Source organism: Aythya fuligula, chromosome Z (genome assembly GCF_009819795.1).
Source record: "Aythya fuligula isolate bAytFul2 chromosome Z, bAytFul2.pri, whole genome shotgun sequence".
Lineage (NCBI taxonomy): Eukaryota > Metazoa > Chordata > Aves > Anseriformes > Anatidae > Aythya > Aythya fuligula.
This window is the reverse complement of record NC_045593.1, coordinates 84,885,418-84,898,613: the sequence shown is the minus strand read 5'-3', so window position 1 is coordinate 84,898,613 and position 13,196 is coordinate 84,885,418. Positions and strand designations below refer to the sequence as shown.

Here is a 13,196-nt window from a genome sequence, read left to right as displayed (position 1 = left end):
TTGCCCTACACAGCACTTCTCTCTGGGTGTCCTCAGCACACCGACATTTTTCAGAGTTGTAAATCCTCCTCCTGCCAGTTGCAATGGGAGACCGGTTTGACATTTCCAAAGCCAAGCAAATCACAATTTCATCTTCAATATGCTCTTGTCCATATAACCTAAGCAGGCATAGAAATGATTGAAAAAAATAAAAATGTTATAGTGTGGGATGGAAGTAGGTATAAACTATGTTAAAATAGCTTATAGCAGCCATTTAAAAATGCACTTTGAACTGAAACTACATGAAATAAAGTGCACATCTCCACAGATTGCTGCTGAATTTACCTTACAAAGATGGATTACAGAGAGAATCATTTTCTCATAATCATTTATTAATACAGTAACCATGGTTGTCATTTTATATAAATAGTTACTGCAGTTATTTCTCCCTTTAAATGTTAATAGAAGTCATAGAAACATCAGCGGATTCCTATGCTGTGCTGCAGCCTGGCTTAAGGGTCTGGCTGCCCCACATGCTGTTCACATGTCTGCTGCTCCTGAGGCTTTGTGTCTCATGGAGGCGTTGCATGAAGTCCACTTTGTGCAGGGCAGGCTTTCAGGGCATCCACTCCCCATTTCTCTGCCTCTTTGTTTTTAACCTCTTTCTCTGCACTTCTAAATCCTCTACCGAAGTGTACGTGGGGAGAAGGTACCACTGACATCATTTTTGCTGCTTTTTAAAAATAAAACCGCATCATAAGAGTGGTCACAAATCCTGCACCCGTCATCAGTCCTTCTAGTCCCGAGTCTCCAGGTGGCTGCTTTCCCCGTGGGCTGGGCTGTGGGAATTGCTGTGGCTTCTTGTCTGCTCACTGAGAAGGATGCAGCCCTGGGACAGTGTGGCCAAGCAGTGCTTTGGGCCATGGCAGAGGGGGATGCACCCTGCATGTGCAAAGCTGGCAAAGTTTGAGCAAAGACAGGGCTTCTCAGAGCCCTCAGAGGTGCACAAGCAGTCCTGCTCCACTCAGTGGCACTATTTACACAAGCGTTTGCTCAGATACTTATGCTGCTGGATTCACAAGAGGTGTGAGGGCTCCACCACTCCTTAGCTGACCAATGGTTAGAAGCATGGGATGGGCGTTAATGGCACGCCTCTCCTGACATAAACTAAGAGATACATAATAAAATTTCTATGTGGCTACTGTAGAATTAAAATCACTGTAGGGGAAAATGAGCTGTAATCTCATGGGAAATCTGTTCTGTTCAGTGTAGCCCCATTTTCAGTGATGCCTGTAACCAGTTTAGTGGTACAGTTCTGCATCTGTGGACTTAGGGCCTGGGTGCACAACAATGTTGCAGGATGGTACCTTGTGGGCATATATGCAAGGCTGTAGCTTGTGCATCAGGCATGACCTCCAGGTGTCCTAATGAGTGAGAGAAATGTTCTTACAGTAGAGAGAAGCTCCATTATTTCTCAGCAAAAGACTGGAGGTGTCTGTTTGATGATAAAAGTGGCGATTGTTTTGCTGTTGAGCATTTTAGGAAGAGCAGCACTGAGAGGCCTGTGACGCAACCACCTCTGTCTTGGTCCTTCCATTTCGCAGAAATGTTGCAAAATGCAGTAGTGGCTGTATAGGCGTGGATACCACCGTGGGGTTGAGGGACCACCCCTGCCCTTTTCAGGATGCAGGGGAGAGCCCTGCACGGTGCAGGAGGACCTGGTACCTGTTGCTGGGTGTTGCTGGTGCTGGGAAGCCCGCTTGCTGGAGCATGCCAGACAGGTCTGCAAAGACCCTGGCTGGGGCAGAGCAGTGCAGCTGGGGCTGACGTGGCAAGGGCTCACTGCTGGGAGCTGTGGTGATGCAGCCTGGGTCAGCAAAGCGTGACAGGACCAGGAGCAGTGGTCTCCTGGCTGGTGTGGAAGTGGGGACGAAGGAGTAAGTGAACCCTGAACAGCGTGAGAGGCCTTTGCTTGCAGCAGCTTCCTGCAGCCTGCCACGCAAAGAGGCACCTTGTGCTCCAGAGGCTGGAGCATCAGCCTTTGCCCCTGTGCCTGCAGCTGGCTGCCGTTTGGCTGGATTGTGCCCTGGGCTCCAGCTGTTCCTGGTGCCTGTACAAGAGCAAAGTGCAGGTTGAAGGCAAGCAGGGTGTAGTCAGGCTGGCCACATATTTGAAATGGAAGAACACATGGGGATGGACTAAGTAACTCCAGTAATCCTGCTCCAGCCCGTGGCTGTCACAAGCTGTGACCTTCCCAGCTGCCCCCTGCCAGCCCTACCTCTGGGTTTGCGGATACACCGGGCAGTATTCAGCCAGGGGCCTGTTCCCCAGGGAAACAAGCACACGTACTGCAGGGCATGCACACCAGTCAGTTAGCAGCTGGTGCTGTACCTGAAGGATGGAGCCCGGAAATGTCACTTAACCGGTCTTTTGCCCATTTGCCCAAATACAGGGCAGCGTGGGAATGAGAGCCAGCGCTGAGCTGACAGGTGGCAGGGAATTCTGATTACTTGGTCTCTGCATGTTTTTATAGCCATTCTGACTGTAAAATCAGTAAAATACCTGTAAAAATACAGTGCTAAGATGGGAGTGTTTAGCAAAAATTCCCCATTTCTTTTCAAGCCTGGATGCAAGACAATATGCTGCAGTAGGCAGATGCTGATCTCTGTGTCTCCAAGAAGAGTAGAGCTGGTCCAAGTATATCTAACAGGTCAAGCTTTGAAATGAAGAAGCAATAAGCCACTGAAATGGTACTATCACCGAAACATGATTGATCAATTGAATTCTATCAGAGACAGTGGGCAGTGAGATTAACTCAGGCCTGATGGGTTCAATGAGTTAAAGCATGATGTTCATTTCAGCTTCATTTCACCAGTCTTTGCTTGTGAAATTGGTCAATCAATAGAGGTTGAAGATCATATATATATATATTGGTGACCATCTTATAGGGAATATAATCTAGCGTAGTCAGCTCCTGACTCCGGCTGCCTTCAGTGGGTAATGGAGACAGAGCAGAGACTCTATCAGTGCCATCGAAATGGCCTGATATCTTCTCCAAATGAAAAGTATTTTTGGATCTCTGATGATTTATCTTTTCTTCCCCTCTTTCTCACTTTGATCTACGACAAAACCCATACCCATCTTTGTGAAATATAGTGATTTCTCTTGAAAATATTTGTGCGATGATCAGCTATATACACTTCAAAATAAAAAGTTTCTTTTTAGTGATACTGTCCCTTGAAAAAATAAATAACAATGCTTAGAAAACTCAAATGGTGTAAATGCAAAGATCTCTCACAGTATATATAATTCTGAAACTACTGGTTTAAAAGGAATACCAGGAGGTTACTTGCTGCCAAATGCACACAGTCCTGAGAAGGTGGAGTGAAAATTCAGTTTACATTTTAAACAAAGCCTCCCAAATGGTAATTAAACAAAGTCTTTATCTACTCTGGACTAATTTACAGGCATGCTACAAGGAAACAAATCACCTTTTTACCTCCTGGTAATATTTCATTTGCTTCATCATGTTTTAAATGTGGTGAATAACATCCTTCCTAATTAGCCTGCATTTCCCTATAAGGTGAAGTAATTAGGTATGATACCAGGTAATGAAGTTGGACAGTACAAATTAGAGACAGAAACCACGTCCTTTATGAATATGGGATGTTCATTGCACTAGCTATTGACTTCCTTGATTAACCCTGTAAAATCAAGTTGTTTAAAAAAGAAAACAACCCAAAAACCTGAAAGCAGAAGATTCTATTTTCTTTGCACCAGGCAAGTGTACCACTAAGATGTGCACTTCATGGTACATCATTATTATTAATAACACTGAAGATATTATTCCAGCTGAAGTTGTGCATGTCACCAATTTCTCAGTCACTGTCACCTGGCTTAGATCCTTTTCTGAAGCTACACTTGTTTAGACCAACGGAGAATCTATCCCATGCTATTTCACAGTGCTGCTTTATAATGCAGTAATTAAATTGTGCTGTTTTCCTTTTCTGAATGAAAAAGACAAGATAGAATAGATCTTTTTTATTATTCCAGTGTTGTTTTTTTAATTGATGTCTTCATATTTTTCCTTTTTTTTTTTCCTTTTTTTTTTTTTTTTTTCCCTCTTCTTTTATGCTGGACTGTAGGGCTTTAAAAATGCTCTAGAGTTTTGTAAAGATAGGGCCTAGGGACATTCGTTCTCCTTATTTTGACCCATGGTTTAGACATGTATAAGCAAAATACCGTTTTAAAATAAGTGATTTCCATGGTGAGTATAGCTAAAAATCTGTTATAGGCATGTTTAGCAATTCTGTATCTCTCCTGTGGTTTCAGAAGACATGTCAAGGAAAAGTAATTAACCATAAAATTATGCTAAAAAATTGAGTCACAGTTTATCAGGTTCTTTAAACTGATCTTGCCATTTGCTGGTCCCCAGAAAATAACTACCTCTTAAATAACGAAGACCCAGTATTTCTGGATGAAATCCACACAATTTAGGCAGCCTTTTGTCAGCAAGTCTGATCATGGCACCTCTTCCCAGGGGTGGATCTGTTCTGTGCTTAACTCTTCCTAAGCTATTCAGACTTTGGGTAAGCATAGGAAGGGGCTTCTGGCTTTGTGTTGGGAGGGAAGTGCATCACATCCAAGTTCGTTCAGAAAGTTGTGGTCCTATGGCACACTCTTGACCCATCTATATAATGTGTTAGAGGTAAAGGTTGAAACATTTGTTTGGGAAGAATGTCTTTTTCTGTTAAGGAGACTACTATATTTGTGTTCTTCATTAGCACTTTTGGAAGGATGCCATTGGACAGGGAGCTAATTGTTTTGCAGAGTAGATACGTACACTTGTAGTGCTACTGTCAACAAAGCAGAACTCTCCTAGGTGGATCCACTGATTATACGAAAAATGTTTTACCTCTCCCTGGAGCCTATTTATAACTCAAACTGTTTCAAATGTACCTATGGTATTTTAATTATCAAAGATGTTCTAATGTATTCAAACAATACATAATGCTAATGGTAATTATTTCACACTTATATAATGTCTAATAGCCAAAGGTATCCTAAAGACCTTCATGAACTTTTATATGTCATGCGCAGCATATAGAAAGTCCTTTACCTGTGAAGTGAAATCCAGTCGCTACCTGCAATTAGTCAGAGTTTAGGAAACATAGTGAAAAAGAACAAACTCTTCCCTTTGCTGATGGGATACAGTGAGAGAGCAGTAAAGAGGGTGAGTGAAGGGCCGTTGCCAAGCTCCTCTGACAAAAATGCATAATCTTCAGCACAGAGACCCGCTCTCCTCAGAGTTTCAGCCCTGACTCATTTCTGCCCAGGTGTCTCCCTGGAAAACACAATTGTTTTGAAGTGAAGGAGCAACGTGTTTGCTCCTTCACTTCAGCAACAGCAGGCTGTGTTGGGAAGAATGCCTCAAAGACTAATCCTTTCTCAGGCCCTTGGGATGGCATGTGGAGACCTTAACACACACAGGTGTTCTGACAGTGTAGTGGGGGGCAGCCCTCTGTGGCTTGCTCTTTACACTGCACTCCCAGCAGCATATCAGACCCTGATCTTGAATTTCAAAACCTTATGAAGCTCTACCACTACCTTGTCATTTTTTCATCCCTTTCCAGTGGGCCAGTGTTGTGTCAGTGAGGCACATCATTCATGGGCTTGCCTGCAGTTTTCTCTGGTATGTTGTTATGTAATCTTTCTGGATTTCAGCAAAAGCTTTGATACTGTTTCTCACAGTATCTTTCTGGACAAAAAGACCAGAATGCAGTTATATAAAAGCATAATATGGTGGGTGAACAATTGGCTGATGGGTTAAGCTTAAGGGGTTATCATAAGTGTGGTTACATCAGGCTGGCAGCCAGTTTCAGATGGGGTTCTGACCATTTTAGGGTCAGTTGTCTTTAATATTTTCATAAATACATAAATGACTTAGATACAGGACTTGAAGGTACAGTAAGTAAGTTTGCAGGTGACACTAAACTGGGAGGAACTGTTGATGCCCTTGAGGGTAGAGAGGCCTTGCAGAGAGATCTTGACAAATTAGAGGACTGGGCAAGCAATCACCAACAACATAAAGTTTAACAAGTACCAGATTCTGCACCTGGGATGGGGCAGCCCTAAATGTATGTAGACTGGGGGACAAGAGACAGGAAAGCAGCCCTACAGAAAGGGATCTTTGGGTTCTGACTGTTGAACACGAGTCCGCAGTGAGCCCTGTCAGCCAAAAGGGCCTATGGTTGCTGGGGTGCATCAGGCACAGCACTGCCAGCTGCTCAGTGGAAGTGATTGTCCCACTCTGCTCTGCATTAGTGCGGTCTCACCACAAGTACTGTGTGCAGTTTTGTGTGCCACAATACAAGAACGACATAAAACTGTTAGAGAGTGTTCAAAGTGGGGCAGTGAAGATGGAGAAGAGTCTAGAGGGGAAGACATATGAGGAGCAGCTGAAGTTGCTTGGATTTTTCAGCCTGGAGGTGACAGAGGGGAGGCCTCATGGCAGCCTGCAGCTTCCTCGTGAGGGGAGCGAAGGGACAGGCGCTGAACTCTGCTCTCTGGGGACAGCGACAGGACCCGAGGGGACGGCATGGAGCTGAGACAGGGGAGGGTCAGGCTGGGGGTTAGGGGAAGGTTCTTCACTGAGAGGGTGGTCGGGCACTGGAACAGCTTCCCCTGGGAAGTGGTCACGGCACTGAACTTTGTGGAGTTCAAGAAGTGTTTGGACAATGCTCTGAGACATAGAGCCTATTTTTTGGGTGGTCCTCTGGGGAGACAGGAGATGAGTCCAATGATTGTTGTGGGTCCCTTCCAACTCAGGATATTTGGATTCTAGGATTCTGGGATATTAAGTTCCCAGATTGTCCCGTATCTAGGATCATTTTGCTCTCTTTCTTCACCCACTTTGAACCAAAACTGTAAAAACCTTTAACTTTGATGCCAACTTTAGAATACCATTATTTTAACCTGAAATTTGAAGCCAGCACTTTTGTGTTCAGAGGTAGTGTTCCCCCCAGCCTTTTGCTACCATGCAGCTAGCAACCACAATTTTAATTTCATAAGCAATGGTTGACTAAACCCAGCACTATGTCAATTAGATATTATTTGATTTAGAATACTAAAGGAAAAAACAAAAACAAAAACAAACAAACAAAAAAACAAATTTAAAGATAGACTGCTCTCTTATATCTGCTTATATTTTTCATACCTTTTTACACATTTTGACTTTTTATTCAGAAGACAGGTTCAGATTTTTTCTGCATGTAATAAACCGATCCTGGCACTTTATACAAGCCAGCATTGTCTATTCATGTTGTAAGTTGCCTGACTTCATCTAAGCAGGTAAATACAACATTGTTGTTGCCTGAACAACCAAACTAAAATGTAGGAGGATGTTTCTATAATAACATGCTTACATCAAATGCCTGCTGAGTGTAAGAAAATTTACAGAGATTAACCTAGGTTTTAAAAAGTAGTTCCATCTGTTGGTCCCATAGTTTCAGAGTCCTGTCTTAAAGGAGCATTGTTTTCTGAATCTGGTGCACAATGTTTTCTGCAAAATCCATCCAAATCAATAGTCCTTTTTGAAAAAATCTTGTCCACTGGACATTGGCCATGTTACCGATCGCCAGCACACATTGGGAGACAAAACTGGTGTCTGCAGCAATGAGGTCTCTTAGCACAGATGTCCTTTAATACTTGCCTTCAAAAATTTTGATGCAGAATCCACCTGAGAAGCTTTGAGCGCTGGTTCTGCAGACAAATCTGGGCAGTAAGAACTTATTTTTTAAATCTTTCCTTCCTCTGTGTAGTGTGGTGTTGCCATCTGGAGAGGAAATCTGATGTTTACTGTTATTCTTGGAGTTCCACCTCCTGGAGTCCTGGGAATACTGCAGACCTCAGCTTTCAGAACATAAAAGATATATTTCTAGCATTGACAGGTGAAGGAAAAGTAGAAAATCACTGTGAATATGCAAACAAAGCAAACTGAAGCAAGCCCCATATTGCAAGAGTTTTTTCAGACCAAACATTTTTCTAACTTGTCTCACGGCTTTTGAGATATGGGCAGTCACTTCCAACCTGCTGAAAGGAGGGGGAGAGAGAGAGAAAAAATGTGCCTTGAAACCTAGGCTTTCTTCATGCTATTGATGAAATACAAAAAAAATACAGAAATATAAAGTAGTATTGTCAGCTGGGAAGAGTGCATCAGATCAGGCCTTGCTCAGGCTGTTGTGGTGGCAACTCTGCATCCCAGTGACATCACATTTTAGTATGGTGTTATTACTGTCTGTGTTTGGGAAGTTGACTGGCCAGTTACTGCAAGCTGAATGTGGTTATGGATTAAGGGTCCCTGTTTCTTGGCATAAGTACACTGTAGCTCAGACCTTCACATAGGACAGAGCTCAGGAAGACTTACAGGCATCACAGGAGAGGGATACAGAGAGTGACTATGCAAAGCAGATCTGTTGGAGATGATCCAAGCTGACTGTGGCTCTAGCATCATATGTTGTAGGTATGTCCTCTGGCATCTAAACCATTACTGGTTCGCAAATACTGTCGTAAAAGTGCTGTGAGAAAAGATCTGACCACAAGCCTTTGTCTTGCCTTCAAATTATATGTGAAATCACTGATGTCAAATTTCATTGAGGGTTGGCTATAGTGAAGAACTGATCAGTACATCTTCTAGCAATGTGTGTCTTGCTTGTATCCTCCTCTCAAAGATTCTTCATTGTGTCAATATACTGTACCCACATCAATTTAATGGGTTAAATGGAATACTCCTCTGTAGGTCTCATCATTGCAATGTCTATTTATTCTTCTGTCTTCTTTGTCCTCTTTGAAAGGTATTCAGGAATCTCCAGTACCAAATGGCCATTCTCTCCCGGGTAGAGACTTTCTTCGGAAACAGATGCGAGGAGACCTTTTCACCCAGCAGCAGTTAGAAGTGTTGGATCGAGTCTTCGAGAGGCAACATTATTCTGACATTTTCACAACAACTGAGCCCATCAAACCAGAGCAGGTACTGTTCCAAACATTCAATGTTTTTCTAGATATGCTTTCTGATGAGAGTCCTCCTTGGTGGAAATCAACAAACAATTATTTCTCAGAGTTGCAGTAGAAAAACATGGAGAAACAGGTGTTGTATCAAGCTCTTCAGCCAAGACTATTAAAAAATGACAGAAAACACTTGTTATGTAAACATGAGCAAGTGTTTGGGTATGAAATTACACCCAATCTGGGCCAGTTACATCAAATGAGGGCATAAAGAGCTTCACAGCTTCTGATACTTTTGTTGGATCAAACCCAGGCTATGCAGATAATAAGGAATAGGCTTGCAAAACTCTATGCCTAATTTTGGTTCCGAGTTAGCTTGACTGTACACACAAATTTGATTTTTGTATCCAGAAATGGCTTTTTAAGCATGTAGTTAGCCATTTGCTGAGAGAAGTACACAATTAATATGTGAAGGTAAATTTATTACACCTACAGATTAGCAGGGCATTTCAGAAAGGCTTGGCACTAATTTTGGGGCGAAGTTCCATTTTAGCAGACACAATACAGAAGCACATGCAAAAATTGATTAGCTGTTTCTATCTATGTGCTTTTGGTTTGTAGACCTCAGCCTTAAATTTAGCTGCAGTCATGGGATGTAGAAATGAAAGTATTGCTGTCAGCTTCAATTTGGATCTAGTCAGCTACTTTTTCTATACTTAGTGTTGTAATTAGTCATTGTTAATCTCTGTTGTTAATATTAAGTCTGATTTTTAGCAAGGTGCATGAATGCCTTAAATTGTAAACAAACAGTGATTTCCATTGTAGGAATATAAACATTTGAAGGCCACTGGAGATTATCAGGAACACAGTAGTTTACTACCATCATGGCTTCAGTATTAAGGAGTATGTACTGGTCCAATGTTTTTGGAAAAAATAATTCCTTTTGCTGAAAGGCAATGGTAGAGCAGAAATTCCCTGTGCCCTTAAGCTCCTATGTGTCATTTCTTACTTCATTCATAGTCATTCATTTTTCACCAGTTTTGAAGGTTCTGTGGTTTACATGGTTTATCTTTTTGAATGAGGAAGATGCTGAAATCAATTTGAATTAAAAAAAAAAAAAAAAAGACAAAAAAACCCACCACCACCAGCAACAAACAGAAATCAAAAACAAACAAAAAAAAACCCACATGACTTGTTAGGAAAGCCAAGTGTCTCTTGAAGGTGAAATGGCCTTTGCATACCACTAGATGGTGGTTATCCCATCCCTAACACCAGTGATAATGGAGAGGACAGGCACTGAGCCAACTCCTACAGTAAGCCTGTTCAATATTGGTCACTTAAAAGCTGCATGGTGTTACATTTATCCTTATTTAACTTCTATATATGAAAAAAAAAATCATGTGAAAGAGAGTGGTGATGGAAGAAGATCCTTTTTTAGCCTTCTGTAATCTAAAGTTTCTGAGTTATCCAGAACTGTAGCTTATGGGCCAGAGTCCAGCAATGAGCAGAAATAGATAATGTCTTATCGGTTTAACAGAAGGAATAGAAGAATTAAACAAGGATATTGCTAAAGTTTCCTGATTGTCACATTCGTGATTTTCAGCTGTTGGTGGAGCAAGGATCTCCCTGGATCCATGTAAGAAGCTGTAACTAGAATGTCTGTGCAGAGCATTGAGAGTGGAGATATGCCCATTAATTTGTTAAAAAGGGTACTTCACAGTCTGAGAAGTCAAACAGATGCTGAGAAATGATATTTCTAAGAAAAAAATTTTTATGATGTGTGAAATGGGCTTAGCAGAACTGCCTTGAATTGATGAGATCTTTTCCAGCCTAAATGATACTGTGATTCCATGATTTTTTTTTCTAGTGTAACTACAAATGGAGTTTTCTAGTTGTTTGCTTTAATATAGGTTGGAGCATTCTCATTTGCTTTTGGAAGGCTGGGCCATGGGTAAGAGCTGACATTTGTTTGGGATGTGTTTTTCTTTTTGGTGGCATACAACATTTATTTTCAGCATGAACACATGTAATTTATATGAATGCCTGATTCACAAGGATGTGATGCGATCACTACTTTAGTAAGCAGTCATGTTTTACCTCTTTTGTAATAAAGCAAACATGTCATGAAACAAGAAAAGTGGAGAAGCTGTCCAGATCAATTAGTGATGCTAAAGAAATCAATTAGAAAGAAAATATTGAATCATATTGAAACATTGGGTTGAAATGGACCTTCTAGGTCCTTTCAGTTCCTTTAAGATTATCTAGTTCCAGCCCCATGACCATGGGCGTACAGACCTTTCACAAGATCAGGTTGAAAAAATTAATCATGTGACTAGGAAAAACAGAATTGTAATTAACACTGCTAATTATTGTAGTAGACTAAGATATGCATCCAGAATCTGGCAGTCGAGAACGTGGCTGAACTCAGAAGGCAGTGCATTAGGAGCTCAGGCAGCAATGGATATAGGGAGTTCTTACCCATTTCTGTAGATGAAAATAATGAAAAGATGCTCCTCCCCATATAGACAAGATGTGTAATAGGAGCTGGTGGTCCATTACTTGTATGCTATATTAGAAATATAGTCCAGGAGGAGCAAGAAGAATATTGCTAATTTTATTTAGTCACAACAAACTTCTTAATGTCCCTGTGCTAGTCAGCTGAGGAGGACTCCAGGTGTTTTACCAGAAGACTCATGGCTCGTGAGACAAGGAAATACCCTGTTTGTCCCTGTTTTGCTGCTCCTCCCTAATTCTTCTTTGCTTGTAATCTGGGCACAGTCACTTGGTCAGGGTGAGTAGTGGCATGGGGTGGACAAGGTTGCTTCTGCATTGCTAAGCATTTGAAGCCTGAGCATGTTCTGTCCTCAGCTGAAGATTGGGTCCTGAATTTCTCCTGATGCCTTTGCTGGATGTTTTGGAAAAAACTTGTCTTGTCTGTTGGAAAGAGTACATTGCCACTCATGTGGGTAGATGTTTTCATGGCCTAAGTCTGAGTCTTTGCTCACCATTACCAAACCCTTTACATGAGTGATTCCAGTCTCTTTCCTTTACTCCTCCATCTTTAATGTCTTTGTTCCTCAGTTCAGCTACATAAAATGGAGACCTGCAAGTTGACTCTCAGCTGAAAACAAGTTGTGCACTCACTTGACAGGCATTATCCGAGTTTTCATATCTACTGTAAAACATGACTGCTATAGAGAAGACCATGGGGAATGAATACTTGTCTCTGAGTAAGGGCTAATACCATGCTGAGAGAGAAGACAACCACTGGACAATGACAGGAAAATAAGATGTTAGACAGTACCTTACTCAGAAACAGTATCTGTTGTATGCATTGGGTGAGGCAGGGATCCCACGATTTGTTCATGTAATTAAAGTTTGTGTCAGACTGTATGCATCAAGGGGCAGAAGTAAGGCGTTACGTGCCTTGTTTTGAAACCTAATGTCCTGGTGATTCAGTTGTATGTGTGCATTCTGCAACACTGGTATGTAATACCTGTATGTGCATTGCCAGAACATTTAATGGCAGGTGAATGCTATTCTGGTGACATCAAGAAGTTGTAAGATGGGAAGTCTGAGACTGAGGGCTGGATGTGCAAACTCAGTCCTTTTGTGTCTATGTATTTCTGGGGAGTAATGAGGGGATAGAAACAGCAATCTAGAAGCACTATGGCTTTGCTTTGCCCTAACAGAACTCTGCCATGCACGTTAGTTCATGTATAAAATGAATGCCTTTCCATTACATTTATCCTCTTTTGTACTCATCTCATTTTCTGTGAACAGCCCATGATCGATTTGCACTGTCTGCAAATGTTTACAAGAAAACCACTTTCACGTATTTCTGGGAACTGATTTTGAGCTGTACATAGGTGTGTGTTTGCAGCACCACCATTGTACTGTCATTCTGCTCATGAGTGATAACCACCACAAGCACCATATAGGTCATTCATCAGCTGGGACAAAGGCTATGGCTTCAATGTCACATAATCATCAGGTCTCAGAGAAGGAGAACATTCACAGCATCTACTACCTGGACTGGTTACTCTTCCTGTGCTTTTCATGACTTTTGGTGTTTGCGGGGATGGGTCCTGATGCTCCCTGGTGTGTTGACTATGAAATGCTGTCCTGATGGCTAACAGATAAGTCTGTTTGCATTACTAGTGTATCTTCAAGACTTCCTGTGGAGCAGAGCTTTATGGACACAATGACTGGCT

At 41.9% G+C, this 13,196-nt stretch overlaps 1 protein-coding gene across 5 annotated transcripts in view; it reads left to right on the top strand.

Annotated features, from left to right (window-relative positions):
* The window catches only part of PAX5 (paired box 5), a 137,363-nt gene that overhangs the window by 41,108 nt on the left and 83,059 nt on the right, over positions 1–13,196 (top strand). For all 5 annotated transcript variants that reach the window (XM_032206087.1, XM_032206086.1, XM_032206085.1 and 2 more), the window contains one exon: positions 8,832–9,007. In XM_032206087.1, coding sequence (XP_032061978.1) covers positions 8,832–9,007 — 176 coding nt within the window. The remainder of the gene's footprint in view (positions 1–8,831; positions 9,008–13,196) is intronic.